The sequence below is a fragment of the Anomaloglossus baeobatrachus genome, chromosome 4 (genome assembly GCF_048569485.1).
Source record: "Anomaloglossus baeobatrachus isolate aAnoBae1 chromosome 4, aAnoBae1.hap1, whole genome shotgun sequence".
In the NCBI taxonomy this organism is placed as follows: domain Eukaryota; kingdom Metazoa; phylum Chordata; class Amphibia; order Anura; family Aromobatidae; genus Anomaloglossus; species Anomaloglossus baeobatrachus.
The window spans coordinates 166781751-166804900 of NC_134356.1; the positions used below are offsets into that span (position 1 = coordinate 166781751).

At 40.9% G+C, this 23150-nt stretch overlaps 1 protein-coding gene across 1 annotated transcript in view; it reads left to right on the forward strand.

The window, feature by feature from the left end:
- Positions 1–23150, forward strand: part of SHROOM1 (shroom family member 1) — a 108239-nt gene that overhangs the window by 58770 nt on the left and 26319 nt on the right. Inside the window, exons 2-4 of the mRNA XM_075342332.1 lie at positions 9105–11627; positions 16049–16116; positions 18694–19293. Coding sequence (XP_075198447.1) covers positions 9201–11627; positions 16049–16116; positions 18694–19293 — 3095 coding nt within the window. The 5' untranslated portion in view covers positions 9105–9200. The remainder of the gene's footprint in view (positions 1–9104; positions 11628–16048; positions 16117–18693; positions 19294–23150) is intronic.

Below are 23150 nucleotides of genomic sequence, written 5' to 3' on the forward strand. Positions count from 1 at the left end.
TTGATTAAATTGGTGAACGAGGGAATGATTTGGGGAGTGTTTTTTTTCTAATAAAAAATTTTTTGTCATTTTTTTTTGCTTTTGTTTACTGTCAATTAGTTATGTCTGGTATCTGATCGACGCCGTGACATCACTAATTGCTGGGCTTGATGCCAGGTGACATTACACATCTGGTATCAACCCCATTTATTACCCCGTTTGCCAACGCACCAGGGCGTGGGATGAGTTTGGGCGAAGCGCCAGGATTGGTGCATCTAATGGATGCGCCACTTCTGGGGCGGCTGCAGCCTGCTATTTTTAGGTTTGGAAGAGTCCAATAACCATGGCTCTTCCCATCCTGAGAATACCATACCCCAGCTGTCAGCTTCACCTTGGCTGGTGATCTAATTTGGGGGGACCCCACTTTATTTTTTTTTTTTTTTTAATTTTTATTTATAAATAAAAAAAAAAGCCTGGGGGGCCCTCCAAATTGATCACCAGACAAGAGGAAGCTGCCAGCTGTGGTTTGCAGGCTACAGCTGTCTCCTTTACCCTGACTGGCTATCAAAAATAGGGGGGACCCCACGCCATTTTTTTCATTGTTTGTTTTTTTTTTTTTGGATAAATACTAAGCTAGGCACCCTTTAGTGCCACATGAAAGGTACTAAAGGTGCCAGCTTAGAATATGCAGGCGGGGGTGGGACGTTATATATATTTGAGATCCATTCATCCATTGACGCTTTTTTGGCTGTGTGCCCACAATCAGGTTTTGCAGTGGTTTGGGCGCTGAGTGTTTTCCCTGCGTCCATAACGCTGCGTTGTGCAGTAGAAGCACAGTGGAAGGATTTTTGGAGATCCCATGCCCACTGCGCTTCTTTTCTCCGCAGCATAAACTGACCGGTGGCGTGGCTTCCCGAGCCTCAGCATGTCAATTTATGCCGTGGAGACGAGAGTGCTCTCTGCAGGTAGAATAGAGCTAAAGTCCACAGCAGCCTGAACCCAAATCGTGGGCATGGCCAGCTGCGTTCTCCCGTGGACAACACTCACATCTCTGCAGGAAGGCTGACATTGTGTACTAGACGCCGTGTCGCTGGATCACGGCCACATAGCCTAAAAGTGAGAATATTGTTGCTACAGCAACATTTTGGGTGAAGTAGCTGTGGATTCAAAATGCTTAATATACTCCTGAATAAAATCCTTAAGGGTTGCAGATTCCAAAATGGGGTCACTTGTGGGGGTTTTCTGACGTATAGGTCCCCAAGGGGCCCTGCTAATGTGACATGGTGCGCGAAGTTTATTTCAACTTTTCCAAAATTCAAATGGTGCTCCTTCCATTCCAAGCCCTCCCATTTAATCAAACAGAATGTGGAGAAGAAGGAAATGACATCACAGGTTTTTTTTTCCAAAGGTCTGTGTTCAACCAACTTTATTAACACTGACAAGTCTGAAAAACGCACCTAAAAAACGCATGAAAAATGCATAAAAACGCATGAAAAACGCATGCGTTTTCGATGCGTTTTTCTCGAAAAGCATTGTTTACAATTCTCCCTTCTGCCAGAGGGTGCGTTTTTTTCCGCGCTGAAAAAAAAGCAACGTGTGCACATAGCCTTACACACAGAGTGATCTATTTCTATATATTATATAGAGGCATTACACACAGAGGGATCTATTCCTATATATTATATAGAGGCATTACACACAGAGGGATCTATTTCTATATATTATATAGAGGCATTATACACAGTAATCTATTTCTATGTATTATATAGTCATTGCACACAGAGGGATCTATTCCTATATATTATATAGAGGCATTACACACAGAGGGATCTATTTCTATATATTATATAGAGTCATTGCACACAGAGGGATCTATTTCTATATATTATATAGTCATTACACACAGAGGGATCTAGATCTATATATTATATAGTCATTACACACAGAGGGATCTATTTCTATATATTATATAGAGGCATTACACACAGAGGGATCTATTTCTATATATTATATAGAGGCATTACACACAGTGATCTATTTCTATATATTATATAGAGGCATTACACACAGTGACCTATTTCTATATATTATATAGTCATTACACACAGAGGGATCTATTTCTATATATTATATTGAGTCATTACACACAGAGGGATCTATATATTATATAGTCATTACCCACAGAGGGATCTATTTCTATATATTATACTAGCTGTACTACCCGGCTTCGCCCGGGTTAATAACTGCTGTTAACAAAATAGAATGTATTAACATTCCCGGGATAGAATGTATAAATAGAATGTATTAACGCCCTGGATAGTAACTGTCTCTCTGTTTCTCTCCCATTCTCTGTCTGTCTCCCCCTCTGTATATATCTCTCTGTCTCTCTCTCTATCTTTGTCTGTCTCTTTCCCTGTCTGTCTGTCTAGCTATCTCTTTCCTTGTCTATCTCTGTCACTTTCCCTGTCTGTCTCTTTCCCTCTCTTTCTCTGTCTGTCTCTTTCCCTCTCTGTCTGTTTTCCTGTGTCTGTCTCTTTGTCTGTGTTTGTCTGTCTCTTAACCTGTCTCTCTCTTTCCATCTCTTTCCCTGTCTGTCTCTTTCCCTGTCAGTCTGTCTCTTTGTTTGTGTCTGTCTCTTTGTGTCTTGTCTCTTACCCTGTCTATGTCTGTTTCTTACCCTGTCTGTGTCTGTGCCTGTCTCTTTTCCTGGCTGCATTGTGACATGCCACCATTCCATATAAGGGCGTGGCTGCGCATTCTTCTGAAGTTCTGGCTGCACTGTGGCTCCCAGCTCCATTCGCTTTAATGGAGGCATGTTTTTTGGCGAATAACTGTAAAGCGCAGGGTTAAAATTTCCCCTCAAAACATAGCCTATGACGCTCTCGGGGTCCAGAAGTGTGAGTGTACAAAATTTTGTAGCTGTGACAGTGTGGATGCCAATCCCGGACACACACGCGCGCGCACACAAACACACACACACACACACACACACACACACCTACCTTTTATATATTAGATAGAGGCATTACACACAGTGATCTATTTCTATATATTATATAGAGGCATTACACGCAGAGGGATCTATTTCACATGCTTATTTCTGTTAATGTTGATGATTATGGCTTACAGCCAATGAAAACCCAAAAGTCATTATCTCACAAAATTAGAATATTATAGACAAACTGAAAAAAATGACTTTACACTAAAATGTTGTCGCCTACTGAAAAGTCTGTAGAGTAAATGCCTCAATACTTGGGGGGCTCCTTATACAGGAATTACTGCATTACATTTAGCTTAGCGCATTTACAGTTTGAGTCATTTCTGAATAACTTTTATGGGTTGTACTCCATTGCCATCCATTGAACCTAGAGCAGACATTTGAAGAGACTGACCAGGTGAACCTCTGAACTACTCGTTTATATAAAAGGCTGATGAAATAACGCCATGCATTCTAAAGCCAATAAATGAGGTTGCTGTTTATTTCCTGGTAGAAATGCATTTTCCCACAAACGTTAAGGACTGGCCTGGAATGTATGAATGGCCCTGGATCTGATCTGTGACCAATGACACAGCCAGTGCATTTTTGACATTTTTGAGTGATGGATATTTGCAGGTTTACCAAATCATTAAGCAGATTAGGATAACAATGCCATCATTTTATAAACAGAGTCTGGGAGGAAACACTAAGAAATTCTCCGTTTTGGCACAGGATTGTAGTTCATACACATTGTGCCGAAAGAATAAGAGGAATCTTAACTGTCTTGGAGTAGACTAAGGCTGTGTGTGCATTAGGCGGTTTTTACCGCGTTTTTGCTTGTTTTTCGGGTCCGTTTTTGTTCAGAAAACTGCATGACTTTGCTTCACCAGCAAAGTCTGAGTTTTCATTTTTGTGGTCTGCACACAGCGTTTTTTTAGCTGCATTTTTGTGGTGCCCACAAAAACGCAGCATGTCAATTTTTCCTTCATTTTTCACTGCGTTTTTCACCCATTGAGTTCAATGAGATGTTCAAAAATTCAATGGAAAACGCAAATTGCACATATAGCTGCGTTTCTATGGCTAAAAAGCTTGGGCACCCTGCTCTGCGGATTCCAATCCCTAGCTGCCTAGTTGTACCTGGCTGGACACAAAAATTGGGCGAAACCCACACCGTTTTTTTGGAGTTTTTTTTCTTAATTGTTTCATAAAATTCATGAAATAATTAAAAAAAGGGCTTTCCTATATTTTTAGGCCCTGTGCACACTTGCCGGTTTTTGCTGCGGATTTCCTGCGGTTTTGCTTCATGTTTCGCTGCATGTTATGTTCATAACATCTCTGCAGTGATTCACCAGCAAAACCTATGGGAAAAAAAAATGCTGTGCACATTATGCGGATTTTGAGAGCTGCATGTTTTGTTTCGGGATTCCCGCAGCAAAAACAATTGCATGTCACTTCTTTTCCACACGTTGCTGCGGCATTTCACTCCATTGACTGCAATGTAACAACGCAGGCAGCAAATTATGTGCGGTTCATTGCATTTTCCTGCATTATTCCCTCCGGTATTTCGCGGTTTCGGGACATAATGTTCATCGCTGCCCTGCATTTTGCAGGGAAGTGATGGCATTATGACAGGAAGAGGAAGCGGAGCAGAGTAAACACATACAGATCACACTCACACACAGACATATAGAATACACATAGAAATCAAACGAACATATAGAAAAAAAAAACACGTGGGCTCCGCTGTATTTTTACCTTCCAGCCGAGGTAAGCACACAGCGGCGGCCCGGTATGCTCAGGCTGGGGAGGGCGAGGGCCAGGGTTAATGTCCGCCCCCTGCCGCAGCATTATGCGGCAGTCCTGGAATGTCCCTGGCTCTTCCTGTTGCCGTGATGCGGTGGCAATCAGGGTAATATAAGGAGTTAATGGCGGCGGATCGCCACCACTAAGTCCAGGCTTAATCATGGCAGCATCTATGTGACAGCTGACATGATCAACCCATAAGTAAAGTGAATAAGTACACACACCGAAAAATCCTTTATTTTAAATAAAAGACAAAAAGCCCCTGTTTCACCCCTTTATTTACCCCTCCCAAACACACATCTCCGGCGTAATCCACGTCCTGCGATCCTTGCATCCAGCCCCGACTGACACACAGCGCTGAACGCAGTCTCGCAACGAGACAGCAGAGGTAACCACAGGTCATTTCCCACGGCCGGTAATGTGAACAACACGTTACCGCTCGGGAGAAATGCAGCGTGTGCTCACAGGGACTCTATCTATCTCTCCATCCTTCTATCTGTCTATCTATCTCAGAAGGAAATTACTTTTTTTTTTTCTTTTTTGTTTTTTCAATGTGCTTTATTGTATTGAATGCATTAAACACATGTACCAACCCGCACGCGGCAATACCGCGAACAATACCGCGGTAAAACCGCCGCAAACCACATGCGGTTTTCGGGTGCGGTTTGCCGCGGTTTTTTACCATGGATGTGGTAATCTTTCAGACCCTACGGAATTTTCTTAAGAAAATTCTGTTTTCCAGTGCACACAGGGCCTTAGTTCCCAGCCGGGTACAAACAGGCAGCTGGGGGTTGGGGGCAGCTGTTCCTGCCTGTTGTTCCTGGCTAGCATACAAAAATTTGCGAAGCCTACGTCAATTTTTTTTGGGCAATAAACTCCTGCATGCAGTCCTGGATGGAGTATTCTGAGCCTTGTAGTTCTGCAATTGCTGTCTGCTCTCCTGCATACACTAGTGGATGGAGTATGATGAGCCATGTAGTTCTGCTCCCTCTGCCTCTCCCTCCAGCATACAGTCCTGGATGGAGCATGCTGAGCCTTGTAGTTCTGCTGCTGTCTGTTCTTCTGCATACACTAGTGGAGAATGAAAGAGAACAGATTGAAGAAGGAAATGACATCAGATCTTTTTTGTTTTCTTCTTCACCAATATTTAATGGTATTGTTCACTGATAAAAAAAACCAAAAAAACGCATAAAACGCAGTGAACAAAAACGCACCAAATCGCGGTAAAAGCGTGACTTAGACACTTTTTTACAAGGATTTATTTTCCCTGTGTGTGGAAGATCATTAATACTCTGTCAATGTTGGTCAGTACAACAAAAGCAAAAAGCTAAATTATCCAGACTATGATTGAAATACTGCAATATGGGCATGCTAGGAATAGTTTTGTTTTACTACAGTCTTTTGTCTGGCCTTCTCAGACCATTTGCAGTCTTTTTCTCGTTTCTTCATCCTCATTATGAAACATACAAAGCCACAAACGAGTGTATATGATTGATAAAGAAGGTTGCAGTTTAATATCTGTTCATGAGGGATTAACTGCTTTAGACAAGTCTTTCTTATTAGAAGAGTCTCTTAACAAAAACTCACCCTAGGTCCTTTTGGAACTCCCAGAAATCAGCTGTTATCTGTGAGGAAAAATAGCATGTTATATCGCCATAACTCCATCACATGGGAAGTTATGCCCTATACCAGGGGTCTCAAACTCAGCTGGGGGAATAGGCCGCACATAGAAAAAAAAAATTGAGGAGGGCCGCATTCCTTGCAGGACAAAGTGACATTTTTAATGATTCCATGTTTTTTTTCTATACACCTTTTGGATCACTATTTTGAACATTTGTTTTTGCTTGATTATAACAAACCTGCACTTTTTTGTTTAGTTAAAGATTATATATAATATATATGTCTGATGCCTCACCTACTGAATCCTCACCTATCCCTTGTAGACTGTGAGCCTTCGTGGGCAGGGACCTCTATCCTCCTGTACCTGTTTGTGTCTTGTATTGTTTATGATTATTGTACTTGCCCTATTATGTATACCCCTTTCACATGTAAAGCGCCATGGAATTGATGGCGCTATAATAATAAATAATAATAATTTTATATATATATATATATAATATATAATCTCGTTTTTAATGACAAAAAAGTCATGCTTTATTTTGAATATTTTTTTTACATTATGTCCCCTTCTAATATTGTTTTACAATTAGCAGCATCAAACAGTCATCTTAGCCAACATCTTGTAGTAATGTCCCCCTTGTGTCCTGTATAATATGCACATCCTTGTGTCCTGTAGTTATGTCCCCCATACTGTAGCAATGTCTCCCATCCTTGTCCTCTGTAATAATGTCCCCATCTTGTCCCCTATAGTAATGTCTCCCATCCTTGTGCCCTATAGTAATGTGCCCCTTTCTTGTACCCTGAGTAATGTCTCCTATCCTTGTGCCCTGTAGTATTGTGCCCATCCTTGTAGTATTCTCCATACTTGTGCCCTGTAGTATTGTGCCCATCCTTGTAGTATTGTCCCCATCCTTGTAGTATTGTCTATCCTTGTGCCTTGTAGTACTATGCCCATCCTTGTAGTATTGTCTTCCTCATGCCCAAATGATTCAACTGTACTGTGCCTGCCGGCGCGGGCTCCTGGCATAGAGCTGTGATCATCACGCGGTCTGCGAGCCGCAAAAAGCAGCCTCAGGGGCCGCATGTGGGCCGCGTGTTTCAGACCTCTGCCCTATACAGTGCCTGGTCAATGGAAGGGACTCTGCCAGCATGATTGTTCAAACCAAGTATATGTGCTCATGCATCATGGTGCGGCTAATCATTTAACCCTTTCACCACCTTTGACATACATGTACATCAAAGGTAATGTCCCTGCCTTTGATGCGGGCTCAAACACTGAGCCCGTATCTGTCACCTTTGTGACTTTCCACCGGCGTTCCCATTTTCTCAAACATGTTTTTTTGTGTGTTTTTCTTGAATTTGCAATATAGGATGAAAGAAAATCCCAGTCTATTTAGATGGTGTGGATGGACGACACTCTCGACCTTCGCTCAATGTTTCTTATGCAGAATATATTGGAAGGCGCATTCCTACTTGGTAGAACGCTTTCTAGTCAGTATACCATTTAAAGGATAATTAAGACTAAAATACAAATAAGACTTGTTACATATAATAAAAATGATATTGGCATTACTATTTACTCAAGATTGAGGACTCTACTACATAATGCAATTCCTAAGTGATTCATTCCTTATAGTGACAATGGATTATGCAATATTGCCTCATCACTATTTAGCCTGGAGAAGAGAAATGTTCCTCCTGACCTGGGGATGGGGGTAGTATGGAAGATGTTTTAGAAAACTCATTAAAAAAATAAAAAAAAATCTGCTAATAAATAGGGCTAAACTGAAAATCCAGACACAATCAGTGTGGCACTATTCCTGTATAACATCAGACTGTTTCTTTTTCTAGTTCAGTTAAACCTGTCACATCAAGGGTGACAATATTTTTCCAATGTCCAATTTGGTTTCATTACCATATTTGTTCTTTTAAAAAAATAGAACTATATGTACAACTGCAAAGTAAAAATAAATCTAGCTCTCTGTATTAGCCATACCACATATCTTTACCATGATGTATCTAGCACGTGATACATACTAAAAGGAGTATGATATAAAAAGCAACTTCGTACTCTTTAGTGCTCTAACTTACTGGTACATGGGATGAGTAATGTGCACTTTGGGCAATCGTTGCAGAATTGATGTTTTCTTTTCTTGTAATTTTGGTCTCTGAGAGGAGGACATTAGGGGCTTATCTTGGTTACCGACTGATGTCTCCACTGACAAGTGGTATATGCAGTTTTTCCTCTGTACACAATAACTACTTAAAGGGAATGTGTCCCCCAAAAAATACCACCTGCTAATATAGTGGTAATTGCATTTAAATCTTATCTGGCCACATTATTGTAGCAGCTGCTACATGGAGAAAATAGTTATTTTGCCAGAACATATGTATAGGTTTTAAAACCTTTAAAAAAAATAATTCTGTTTTTTCTTTTTCTTAGAGGGAGTTTCTAGAATTATAACTTATCACCTACAGATCGGATATTTGATTGTTTCTGATTGTGGGGGATCCCATCACTCAAACCTCCACTGATCATGTGAACTGGGATCCCCTGTTTGAAAGGAGTTCAGTTACACATGTGGTGGAACCATCGGCAATCAGACACTTTTTACCTATCCTGTGGATAGATAGGTTGTGATCTTAGGAATACCCATTAACATACATGATGTACAACACTTTTGATTTTTCTCCAGTAATTCATTTTTCTTTTGTTTCCCTTTAGGATAATACATTGGAACGTGAAAATGAAAGAAAATGAGTGTTGACTGAAACTTCAAGATTTTAGCCACACAAAAATCTTAATTTATTTCTCTTAGTGATGTCTTCATTTGGAAATGCAATTGAAAACTGGAGTATAAGAAGCACAGGTGATATTTCAGATCTTCAGCATAAACTGATGTCAGATGGCTGTGCTCGGAGTTCCTCACCTATAAAAACTATGGCCACTGTAGTGGACTCTGCCTACAGTTCGTTTTCCGGTAGTTCCTATGTTACAGACTATCAGCAATTCCAACATGGAAATTGTCACTTGAATGAAGAACAGATTTCTTATCTGGACTCGGACTATGTCAAAGCTATTTATAATCCAAGTGCTGCAGACCAAAGACCTTTTCAAAATAATGTGGGTTTTGAAGACTGTTCATCTAAAAATTTTCCATCTGGTAGAATTACTAGGTTAAGTAACAGCTCCCAGGGACCTCTAATGAGAATTAATAACTATGCCACCACCATTCAGCACTTTGAACAATCTGATAAAAACAGGGAATTTGAAGATCATTTCAGCCACAAGAGTAAGAGAAGTCCCACAAGCACAAGTGACCTTTCTTCTCCTGAACACAAATTTAGTCGCCATTACGTTGGAGATCACAGCCCCATTTGGGTAAGAGACTCTATACATGGAGAATGGGACCAGTCATGTGTTACATCCTGCAGTCCTTCTAAAAAGGATTATCCTCATTGTACAACTTTTTTGCCCTCTGTCAGTAATTTGCCTAAATCACAAAATGCTAATGTAAATGTTTCCCCTTGTTTGCTAAATACAGACTGTGAACAAAAAGATTTACAGACAACCCAACTGAAGTACGGGAAAAGAGAAGAACAAAGTCCCAGCAATATGTCCAATTTATTTACTGATTGCCTGAGTGACGAAATAACCACCAAAAGCACAAAACGTTCACTCAATGAACTTGAGTCAGAGAAAAATGAAGTTGGGAGTGGTTCTTGGAAGTTAGTTCAAGAAACCGATTGTTATAATGATACAGGAACAAACAGTGAAGAAGTTGAGGATCTGGCACATTATCAAGTGTGCAAAGAACAATATCGACCACAATTCCAGAACATGAAGGACCTAGAATGTGACAGTGTTGGACAATGGGATTTGAAATACGAAGACTTGCAAACAAAAAACTGCCAAACACTTTACAGCAGGCCCAGTGAAGAGTTGTTTGAACAACCTTCAAAATCACTGAATCGTGATGATCTCCAAAAATCCTCCAAAACACATGTCCAAAAAGATGCAACCATAAAATCAATCCCTTTGCTTTCACAAGAACAAGAGGGAACTATGCCATTAACTTCTACCTTAAGTGAATTAACCAGTGAGAAGATTACAAAGGCATCGACCCCAATGCTCTACCATCTTGCTGGTGGAAGACATAGTTCTTTAGTTATGCTAAACTTTAAAAGTCAGCCTAAAATTCTAGATGCAAATAAAGAACCAAAGACATGCCAGGTAATGGGCAACTCTACTACACTGCAAGTAGCTGAGCCACAAAGACCTCTCCCAAAAACTAGAAGTCACTCACAACTTGTTGATAATTCTGTGATTGACTGCAGTGAATGTGAGAGCGCTGATAGTTTAAATTCATCAGAAGAAAGTTTTATGAATGACTACAGGGAACAACTTAAGGTTGCCCAGAAAAAAGTCTTGAGAGAAACCTCTTTTAAAAGAAAAGACTTGCAAATGAGTTTGCCTGTAAGGCTGAAATGGAATGCTCCCAAAAGACCTTCCATAGATCATATACGATCATATTCATTATCTGGCTCAAATGAAGGTAAATTGGTCCAGCCAAAAACTGTGGTTGACAACAATCTCAAAAAAGAGGAGCCAGAAAAGTCCCTTCTCTCACGAATTGGAGGAAGGAGACGACTGACAAAGGAGCAACGAAAGTTATGTTATTCTGAACCTGAAAAACTTGACCATCTCGGTGTACATAACCCTTTCCCAGTATGGGATAATGAGGCATCAAGTCAAACCAAATTAGGTGATGATAGGATGAAGTCTACAGACAAAGAACGAACACTTTCTTCTTCAAATCTTTCAAAGACTGAGCTAAAACAAATTCAGCACAATGCTCTTGTTGAGTATATGGAGCGAAAAGCAAATCAAAGGCCAAGCAGTATTCTCCTACAATCCCAAACTCAGAAACCATCAGGAATAAAATCTTCATCCGAATGGAAATATTTAGCAAATGAGATGTCAAATAGGGATCTTCCATTACGGTATTACCATAGAAGATCTACTGGAGCCTCCTCTTCCTATGATGCTACAGTCACATGGAATGACCGACTTCTAAAGATGTCTCAAGGAGAGCCTGTAAAGGATATCCTGTCGGTAGATAAAGCTGTGAACATCAAAGACAAAAATTACCTCATTCAACCTCCTTTAAATGATAACAAATGTTATTCAGAAGATTTATCAGCAACCAGTTCCCAGAAATACTCAAAATCCGTTAATCATCCACAGGTACTTATGTTTCTTTAAAGTAAAGTTTTCATGTTGAATATGCATGTAGATCTGTAGGTAACATGGTGTAGAGCAAGAGGAGCTGAACAGCATATGTAGGTGTGTGAAGAGATTCAGTATAGTTTTATACGATGTTATTTAAATCTATGCTCGGGAAGGATAAGGCTATGTGCCCACGGGCGCTCGTACCTGCGGATGTATCCGCAGGTACGAGCGCATGTTTCCCGCAGCTGGCCACTGGCGTCCGCAGCTATTTTTAGCTGCTAGATTACAGCGGAATAGCTGCGGGAAACATGCGGACATTCATGCGGCTTACCTCTTATCTCTATAGCGGAGGGCCGGGACATCCGCAGGTAATTCCACATGAATAATTGACATGCAATGATACATGCGAATGCTTACATCCGCAGCATGGTCGGCAGCCGCACTTTCCACAGCATGGACACAGCACTCCCCATGTCCCATTGGATAACATGGGGATTGACTGTACATGCTAAAACCTGCGGATATATCTGGAAAATCCAGAAAAATCCGCAGGTTTTCCGCGGCAAAATCCGCACAAACAAGCTCCCGTGGGCACATAGCCTAAGAGTCCAGTGAGTGGTCTTGCCAATTGATTGACAGCGGTCTTTGCATGCACACTTTTATAGGAAATGCTGTCAATCATTTAATGACTACACCCATTGGACTCCTAAGCACCCTCACCTGGGAAATTGTGAGTAGCAATACATGGAAAAATGTGGTACAAAATAATGATGATGTCAATTCTTCCAGAGAAGGAGCACTTCCTCTCTGACATCCATCTTCTCTAAAAGAGCATATAGCTAGGACAATTCCTTTTAATACCAGAGTTTAAATTTAACCTTTCATGTGTTTGTGTTGGCCAACATGACACTCTGGATAACACATACGTGCTATAGTATACTGCAATAGTTTTATTAGTGTATACAAAAAAAATGGACCTTTTTTACATGTTTTCATCTATACAGCATTGGGTCACAATTTAAAGGATATCTATTCTTTCACGTTATTTATCAGAATAAGCTATTCTGTGTAGATGACGAATCATACTATCTGACTTGCATTCAGCATTTTAGCCAATATTCCCCTTTGTAGGCTGTACCTCTTCATTTTAAATTACCCCCTAGCCGGTGTGAGAAGACTAGGAGCTATGATGTCTCCTGTAAGCAGTGCAGCACATAGTAACTTCTGCTTTTCATTCCTTAGTTAGTACACAGGCCATTATAGAAGCATGGATGACATTACACAATAGGTACAGAGCAGTATAAATGTGACTACAACCTGGGTGAGATAAAAGACTTGTTAGAAAGCTCAGTAGGATCTATCCTGGTCTTCCTCTGTTTCCTTACATTGCTCCTCACTACCGATCAACCTTTGCTCTCCATAGAGTAGAATAGGAAGCATAACTTGACAGCTAACTGCATTGCCTGTTCAACTTATCCATGCAAGATATAGCTGAGCTGTTTTATTTAGAGTGGATGGTGAGTTCAGAACACAGAACAAAGGGGAGGAAGTGGCTCAAAAGTGGAGAAAAGAGCAGAATTTTCTGATAAGATACATGTTTCATATTTTTTATTTTCGGTAAGTTTTTTTTTTTTTGTTTTTTTTTTATAGAAGTAAGTACAGTTCCCTTATTACCTGTTCTAAGAGACCATTCCCCACCCACTCTGTTCATGATTATCCACTTTTTCACTTTTTTTTTTCCCCCCCAAATTTTCATAGTCAGGTATTCGAATAATGTTGTACCGAAAACTAACAATCTAAATAGAACATAACTTTTGCCCAATGTCTTTTTTTTTTTTTGTTTGTTTTTTTGGGGGTTTTTTGCAGCACTTGGGGCAAAAGTTGTATGTTCTTTTTAGATGATTACTTTTTGTTAAATTATTTGAATACCTGACACAGAAATGTTTTTGGCGCTCTCACTTTTTGGCTTTTGACAATCTTATGGGAAGAAGTAAATGGAAAAAAAAACAGTATATGTCTGTTGTCACATACTTTTAAGACCATGATGGGCTAACAAATTTTTAAAATGTGTTCTCTGTTCTATAACAATTACTTTTATGTATCACATATATGGTTTTTTGTTCGTTAGCAGAAGGACACCAAACATCAGCTTTGAATGGCAGTGCCACTCTTCTTTTCATTTTATGACTTTCCAATAAGGTCATGACAGATGTTTAGGGGAGTGAGTGGATGGTGGCATTTCAACATATATAGCGTATTTCTCATGTGAGCAAGGCTGGCATATTCCCCTCCCTGCTTGCACTTTAGAGCTGATCTAGGTCTTCTACATTTCAGCATCTTCTTCTCCTTTCAGAGCATCCGGTGATCACATGAATGCTAGGATAGGAAGAAGTACGGTTAGTCCTCCATAAACCTTATATACAGAGCTTGTTCAGTGCTGTGTATGCAGCAAATTCTAAGGTGGAGATGGTAACAAACTAGAGATGAGCGGATCAGATAAAATTCGGATTTACCTGTTTGCACATTTTTCCCTTGAAATTTGATTTGCAAAGAAGTTATTTTCTGCAAATGTAATGTTCTTTATTATGCTGTGGCTTATGTAAAAAAATAAAAAAATCATTATACTTATACTCTGCTCACCTCTCAAGACCATCTGTTACTCACCGCCATTCATCCAGTCCCTACCGCATCTTCTCGTCCCTGGCACTTGCAGTGGGCTCTTAGAATCTCTCACTCTGAGCTTCCGGTGTCATTGCATCCAGGATAGTTCTGCGCAGGCGCATAGGCGGGATCACCAGTGTCATGACAGCATGTGCGTTTGCATAACCCACCTTGGCGCCATGACACTCTGACTTCTGGATCAGTGCAAGAAGCCCGAAGGTTCCTTCACGAGCAGCATGGGATCAGAAGATGCGACAAGGATCAAACTGGTGGCAGTCAGTAGCGGAGGGGCCGAAGAGGTCAGCGGTAAGGTGTCTATAAGGATTTTTTTACTTTTTGATGGCCCATCTTAGTTCAGAATTTCAGCCAGCAGCTGCCATTTGGCTGAATACACACACAAGTTCATTATAAAAAAAAAAAAAATCTGTGTTTTGGAGATGAAGATTTTTGTAAAATTTGAGTAGAATTCAATTCCACTCAACTGTATGTCTTTATAAGAACCCTTTGTCTGCTTTCTCTGTGGTTAGTGTGGTCTCTCTGATATTTGGCTCCTTGATCTCTGTGCAGCTGCTGACTCTAAAATGACATCTTAAAACATTGCAGTCATATCTGGACCAGACCAACCTTAAGATGTTTGCTGGTCTGCAAGTATTTGATATATTTTTTGTGACACGAGTTGAGGAATTTGCTATCAGATGTTTATTGAACAAACATTTATTATCACTTGGATACGGATATTGGTGATTTTTTTTTCTATGTGATGACCCCTTTTACAGATTAGTTTTAGGCTATGTGCGCACGTTGCGTAAATACATGCAGTTATGCTGCGCTTTGTAGCGCAGCATAACTGCATGCGTCCTGCGTCCCCTGCACAGTCTATGGAGATTGTGCAGGGGCCGTGCGCACGTGGCGTTTTAGAGCGCAGCGCTTCGGCTACTGCTGAAGCGCTGCGTTCTAAGAAGTGACATGTCACTGCTTCCGTGCGCTTTGCCGGCAGCTCCTGCTCTGTCTATGGCAGGAGCTGCGGGCAGAGCGCATGGAATCGGCTTATTTTTTTTTTCACTACGGACATTTCTGCAGCGATTTAAAGCGCACATGTACTCTTCAGATCGCTGCAGAAATTTCTGCAGTGACTGTACGCAACGTGCGCACATAGCCTTAAATGTATTTGCCAACGTATGGCAGCCAGTATGTTTGGCTTTCAGTGTACTCTATGATATATGGCATCTGCTGTAAACTTTCTGGAAAATGTGCACCCTAAATTGTACAAATTATTAAAGGGTCACCTGTTTCCCTGATAAACAACTGCTCTGCTGGTTAGAATATAATATGGCACAGCTGAGGAAAAAGACCGCAGAATGCCAATCTCGAGACTAGAGAAGAACACCACTGTAATGCATGTGTATAAATCCAAACAAATTTGGTGTATGCCGTTTCCCCCAATTTTGGCTCTTTAAGTTAGTCTCCCTTTTAAATAAATAATATTAAAAATAGTTTTAATTCCTACAAACATAACATACAGAAATAATAATTCTCATAAATAAAGATGATTTTAGCACTTTAGTTGAACATCTGAATGGCTAAGAGATAAAAGAAGGGTGACTTTTAGTTTTTTTTTTGTTTTTTTTTTTTTTTTTAAACCAGCAATGTAGTAAAAAGACAGGACATGAGTATGTAGAAGGACTTGCACTACATCTTACCATGCTAAATATCAGGTTTTGGGGCTTTTTAGAGCAATAATTGTATAATCAGTAATTGTATTTTGGGTCCTTTAGGTACCAGTTGGGCACTTGACTTCTTCAACATCAGCACTTTCAAGCAATAACCATATTTATGACAAAAGGTAAGAAAATAATGTTTTGACTATATAACCAAATGGGAAAAATATACAGCAAGCACTGAAAACCCAAATCCTGCATTTGAAGACTCACTGAAAAAAGTTAACATAACAGCAGAGTATTATAAACACATTGCATTTTTTACCTTGCATTGATCCTAGTCAAAAGCTTGCATTATTCCTTCAGAGCTGCATTCAGGTTTGCATGCTCCAGAGCTAAACCGTACAAAAATATCTAGCATGTCTACTTAGTGGTATAATGTGGGCGAGCCACTGCTGTGATTGCCAATTGTCACCTGCCTGGACACTGCCCTTAATGTCAAAGAATCGGCATGTGCAAATGTGGCGCCCCTGAAGCGATCAGCGTGCTACAAGGTTCTGCATCCCCACAAGGATGCAGGGCCGACCACCTAGGGCCCCGGGAGACTAGTGCCGGTAACAACATTAATTCAGGTAATCCTAGTTTTCCCCAACAATCCCCCATACAATGGTATATGGCTAGGGTCGAACCAATGGATGGCCGCCTAGAGGTGGAGCCAATCCAGTCCACTAGTTGACCAGGTTGGTGGGGCAGACTGTGGAGAGTAGTCAGAGAGAGAGTGTCAGAGTAGGAAGGAGTGAAGGTGGACGTGAGGAGACGTTCTGACTCGGGTTAACGGTAACCTGGTACGCAGGAGAGTAGATGCCAGTGGAGTACTCCCGAACTACGCACCGACTGGGTACAGCAAGTGACGTCACGTATGAACACTAACCTAATCCCCTGTAAATACACCCCCATTACAAAAAGGGCCCAGGGCACGGAACCTGCAACGGCCGTGACATTTCCAAGACCTATACTGCCCGGAACTGAATACCTCATCCCTGGGTGCGACACAAGCACTGCTTTTTCTTCGACGCCTATCTGAATCCGCTTATGCAGTGCTTAGCGGGCAAAAACTATATCGTACATCAAAGAACCCAAAAGAGAAAAATCATAGGGAAGAAAAAAGTGCAATATAACCCTCTTAATAATAAAATATCAATTTGTATTGTAATAATTAAAGGATTGGAAGGTGTACAATATATATTATATATATATATATATATATATATATATATATATATATATATATATATATATATATATATATATATATATATATATATATATATATATATATATATATATATATATATATATATATATAATAATTTTATTCATTTATATAGCGCTATTAATTCCACAGCGCTTTACATACATTGGCAGCACTGTCCCCATTGGGGCTCACAATCTAGAGTCCCTATCTGTATGTCTTTGGAGTGTGGGAGGAAACCGGAGTACCCGGAGGAAACCCACGCAAACACGGGGAGAACATACAAACTCCTTGCAGATGGTGTCCTTGGTGGGATTTGAACTGAGGACCCCAGCGCTGCAAGGCTGCAGTGCTAACCACTGAGCCACCGTGCTGTGGATATATATATATATGTATGTATGTATGTATGTATGTGTGTATGTATGTGTGTATATATATGTGTATATATATATATATATATATATATATATATATATATATATATATATATATATATATATATATATATATATATATATATATATATATATATATATATATATATATATGCACACGCACACTACACACACATACACATACATACACATACACATACGCACACTACACACACACACTGGGTACCGAAAGTTTTCAGACCCCTTTTAAATTTTTCACTCTTTCATTGCAGCCATTTGGTAAATTCAAAAAGTTCTTTTTTTTTCTCATTAAAGTACACTCTGCACCGACAGAAAGAAAACTAGAAATGTAGAAATTTTTGCAAATTTATTAAACAAGAAAAACTGAAATATATCACATGGTCATCAGTGTTCAGACCTATTGCTCAGACACTGATATTTAAATCACATGCTCTACATTTCCTTGTGATCCTCCTTGAGATAGTTCTACTCCTTCATTGGAGTCCAGCTGTGTTTAATTAAACTGATAGGTGTGTTCCTTTCCAAATCAAGTCCTATCTGTATAAGACCTCACAGTGCATGTCAGACCAAATGAGAATCATGAGGTCAAAGGAACTGCTCAAGGAGCTCAGAGACAAAATTGTGACAAGGCACAGATCTGGCCAAGGTTACAAAATATTTTCTGCAGTACCCAAGGTTCCTATGAGCACAGTGGCCTCCATAATCCTTAAGTAGAAGAAGTTGGGACCAACAGAACTCTTCCTAGACCTGGCCGTCCAGCCAAACTGAGCAATCGTGGGAGAAGAGCCTTGGTGAGAGAGGTAATGAAGAACCCCAAGATCACTGTGGCTGAGCTCCACAGATGCAGTAGGGAGATGGGAGAAAGTTGCACAAAGTCCACTATCACTGCAGCCCTCCACCAGTCATCCTATGTTGTCCTTACTTTTGGCTGATTATCGGGTCATGACCTTCACAACTTACACATCAATGTTTCCAATTGTGAATACTCTTTATCTGTTTCAGAGAACTTTGTCTGATTTATCAAATGTGACTACAATATCCTAATCTATTGCTACCTGAATTAAGGGAAACTAATTTCTTTTTATTTTTAATAGATTGTCTGCTACATTGGATAGCACTGCACATGAAATGGAGAAAGTGTGTACAGCCAGGGGCCGCGGAAAGTCCATGGAAGAATTAGGAACTTCAGACAGAATAAGGCTTTCGGTGCTGAGTCAAAGCTCAGAGCAGCTTTACCACATTAAAGGTCCTGTGCTTGGCCCACAGGCCGGAAATGTGAGCAGCACAGCTGTGCTCAATCAAGACAAGCAGAAGTCCAGTCCTGAGCCAGGAAGCCAGCCCAGACAAACAAGTAAAGCGGATTTGTTGGGGATTCACAGATATGATATCGGAAAGTCGGCACATGAGAGACATTCCAGGCCCCACAGAGCAAATGGAGCTTGTCCAGGCATCGAGAGTTCCAGCACTTCTTCATTACAGTTTCACGCTGAGACTACAGTGCAGCCATGCTCTGTAAAAACGGAGATTGAGGTTATACCACATCCCATGAGTATGGATGATGCTTGTGGTGTTAATAATATTTCACTGGAAAAGACTAGACAGGAATGTCATTCAGAGGAGGTTCTACGAGCTCACAGCCCGTCACTCATACCCTCTCATCTACAACAACAAGCAATGACCATACACACCCCAAGGTAACAAATGTAACTATACAACCGTGAATGCATACAATATATAATATATAAATAAAAAAAATCTGTGTGTGATGGGGTTGTCAGTCAGGAATGCCCATTTCTATCAATTAGTTAAAGGGAATAATCCAGAGCAATCTTTGTGGGAGCAAAAGATCAGGTGACTCGCCCTCCCCAGGGCTATGGGACACCCGGTGCCGGGCCGGACTAGTCCGGGGGGGTCGTCGGTGGTGGCGGGGCCCGACTCCGTGACCCTGGCGGGAGTCAATAAGGCTTCAGTGTTGGGGGTGATTGTTAAAGTTTATATTCGTGACACCACCTGTGGTTTGTGGCTATTAAGCCGCCGCTGCTGTATGGGGCCTCCGGGGCTGATGTAATGGCAGCTTGGATGGTCCTGCTCCCCACAGGTGGAGCGGTTCCCCGGGGCAACTGTTGGTGCTTGTAAGTGTCGATGTAGTTGCGGTGTAGTGCAGGGCCGACATTGCGGTGAAAGGACCGGACACAAACAACAGTCTCTTTACCTTCTCCTCTTTTACTGTGCAAACGGTTAGTCCTGGCAGACTGTTACAGGTGGTAGAGGGCTCCCTTCGGCCTGGAAGTAACTGGGGTGATCTTTGTGGCCAGCTGAGTATGAGGCCTACTCCCTCTTCCTCTGCTTTCACAGAACCCTGCACTCTGAATTAGCAATGGCCCTCTTTCTGCTGGGACCGGTGGTACGTCCCTCTCCCTGTGTGGTAGGCTGCGCAGGCCCTCTCTTGTGCTTCTCTGCTGGAGTCCACACCGGGCCCTGGTGATGCAGCTGTACCTTCAGGTTGCTTTGGGGGCTAGGAGACCTGCAGTCCTCCTGCCCTTCGGATTCGGCTGCCAGAGAAGGGTTTTACACCCTAGCAACCACAGACTCCGATGTCTAATTCTCCTCTGTGCCTCTCTGCCAATCCTGCTTCACTGGGCCAAGCTATTCCAGCTCCAGGCTCCAATCCACAGGACAGCACTACTCTGCGTCTTCACACTCTGGACTCTCCTCACAGACTGAACACTAACTCCTCCCTCAGGTCAGGCTTGAGGAATGCTCCCTGGAACTCCAGGTTCAGAGCTCCCTCTGCTGGCCTGAGGGAGAAACTGAGTTGGATGTTGGTACCTACTGGCCAATAGACTCCCCAATTGCCTCCAGGCTCAGTATTAACCCTTTGGGGGGTGGAAATGCTGTTGTGGCAACCAGATCCTGGGGCGCCACACTGGCATGGTGAAATCCAAGATGTCTAACTGATGTAGACTTTCCACTGCGTTTACCATATGATTTTACCATATGATTGCACTGTCATATTTGGACACGGAAAAAGCGTGCGCAGCATTTGGGAATGGCAGCAGGGGCATTCAATGGAGGGTGACAGGTATGATCTCTGCTATTATAAAAAAAAAAAAACTACTTTAAAATGACCTACCTACTATCATAAAAGGAAAAATGTGCAGATTTAGGTTGCTGTGACTTCTTACAAATAAGGAAATGCAACTGCACTTTGAGCATGCTACGGTATATGTGAATATTGAATACATGAACTTTCAACCGCATTATGGGTAAATTACCTACAGGTGCAATCGTAATTATTCAGCCCCCTTTTGTAAGGTTTTTTTTAGCAAAATGTACAAAGTTTCTGTTAGAAATAATCCAATCAAAAACAATGTAAACACGATAGCTCAATACAACTAATATAACAAGTAGTTTCTCCAAATCAACCACAGAATACCACTTGGGCTTCATTCACACAGCAGTTATTTTGGTCAGTATTTGCCAAAACCAAGTGTCTCCAAAACCACAGCAGGCGTCAACCTTACAATTTATAGTTTTCTTTGTCATTTCTAATCCTGTATTAGGCATAATGACACTGATGGAAAAATACTGACATGTGAATGAAGCCTTTTAGTGCCTTCTGCAGTCAAAAAGTGATTTAGTCCCTTCATATGTGTCTTTAGTACTTAGTAAAACATTCTATAGAACATTCTAGCTATTAATATCTGCTATAAATGTGAAGTCTATCCAGACACCAGCTTCTGGCATATTTGTAAGGAATTTATCTAATGCCTCACGGGCTATGGCCTCCACTTCATTAATATTCTTGGGTTGTTAAGAGAGTGGTGCAAAACTTTGAGAAAACTCCAGGTTATGGCACAATTTTTGGGTAATCTTAACAATTTCTCATGAGCAATGGCATCAAGTTCACTAATGTTCTTATTTGTTTGTGCAGCCAGGACTAAAACAATGCTTTATTGGACCTTGAATTATGTTTGGAATATTTGGAGGGCTGAATGCTGCACGTACTTCAGCTTCCTCACAGAAGACATGATTTTTTTACTCTAGGATTTTTTTGATACTTGATTGAATCCATCTTGCTCTCTACACACTGCAGGTTTCAAGTGTCATAGAAACTAAGCGGCACTAATGAGTCACCATTATTCTTCATTGTGGGCATGATGTTCTTTTCAGTGTATGCTTCATTCTTACTCCTTCAGATCTTATGTTGTTTCACAGGCCCGAAGAGTTCAAATACAGTGTCTTATTTATATGGTATAGGGAATAATGGAGTCAACTTTTCTTGTGCATTTGAGTTAGTAGAGGTGAACATCTTTGAGTTTGGTCATGGAGACACTCAGTATTTAATTTGTGCCTTACTGTTGAAACGGAAACCTCAGTGTTTGCTGCCCCAACACTTGTTGCAGGTTATTTACAGTCACTCAAGGGTTTTTGACTACCTTCCTCCTCAGGAATCCGTCAGCAGCCAATTTTTTCTTTCTTCCATGTCCTGGTGGTGTAGCCAGTGTTCCTTCAACTTTTAACTTGTGAACTATTTTTCAAACTGGATCTCCAGGAACAATTAATGCCTTTTTATCTGTTTGTATTCTTTTTCTTGTTTTTGCAAGAGATCACTTCTCCATTTTTTTTAACCACTTTCTTGACCAACCAAGAATATTGTTGAACTGGAGGCCATTAGGAATCGATTAACATCCCTTAAGAATTATACCAGATACAGGTGTCATATAGGAGTTGAATAATTTTTAGAATTTAGTAGTCAGTAAAAGTGGCATTTTGTGTTTGAATTTGTAAAAACCACTTGTTATATTAGTTTTGTTCAATTATCACACTGTTCTTGTTTTGGTTTATTGCAAGCAGAAGAAAGTGTTTGCATTTTTCAAATAAACCTAATTTGCAATTGGGGTTGAGTACATTTTATTGATACTGTATGCTTATGATTTTGAGGTTTTTAACACACATTTTATTTTTCTCATTGTGTGATTCCATATGCCAGGAAAAAGGTGACCTCTTTAGTTGGTAGCATACAGGAGCTGACTGGCCTATCTTGGCTTTTTCCCTACAAATTTACAGGGGAGGCAAATTCCGGCTCTGAATGAATATGTAGGCAGTCACCAAGCCCTAAATATGGAAGAAAAACCTTAAACACAGCCTGGCAGAATAATCTAAATGTATAGGTGCAGGTCGCTGTGATTTTGGATTTCTTCATTGCACTAGCATACAAACAATCATATTCACAACACACCACACCAAGGTAGATTATGTGTTAACATTGCATAAATGAATGGTGAGCTATATAGCCTATCCACAGCGCAAATTTTCATCAAGTTGTATATACGCACAGGCTGACAGTGGAGGAGATGGGAGGATTAACCCCTCCCTCTCCTCCGCAGCGCCCGCACTCAGCTTCACAGCTGTGACCCGATCGCAAGATCGGGTTACAGTCGCATGACACTCGGCTCACGCTCACAGCAGAGCCTGAGCCGGGGGACATTAGCATATCGCATTCGATGCTCTCGCATCGGATGCCATACGCTCGTGTGAGTCCAGCCTA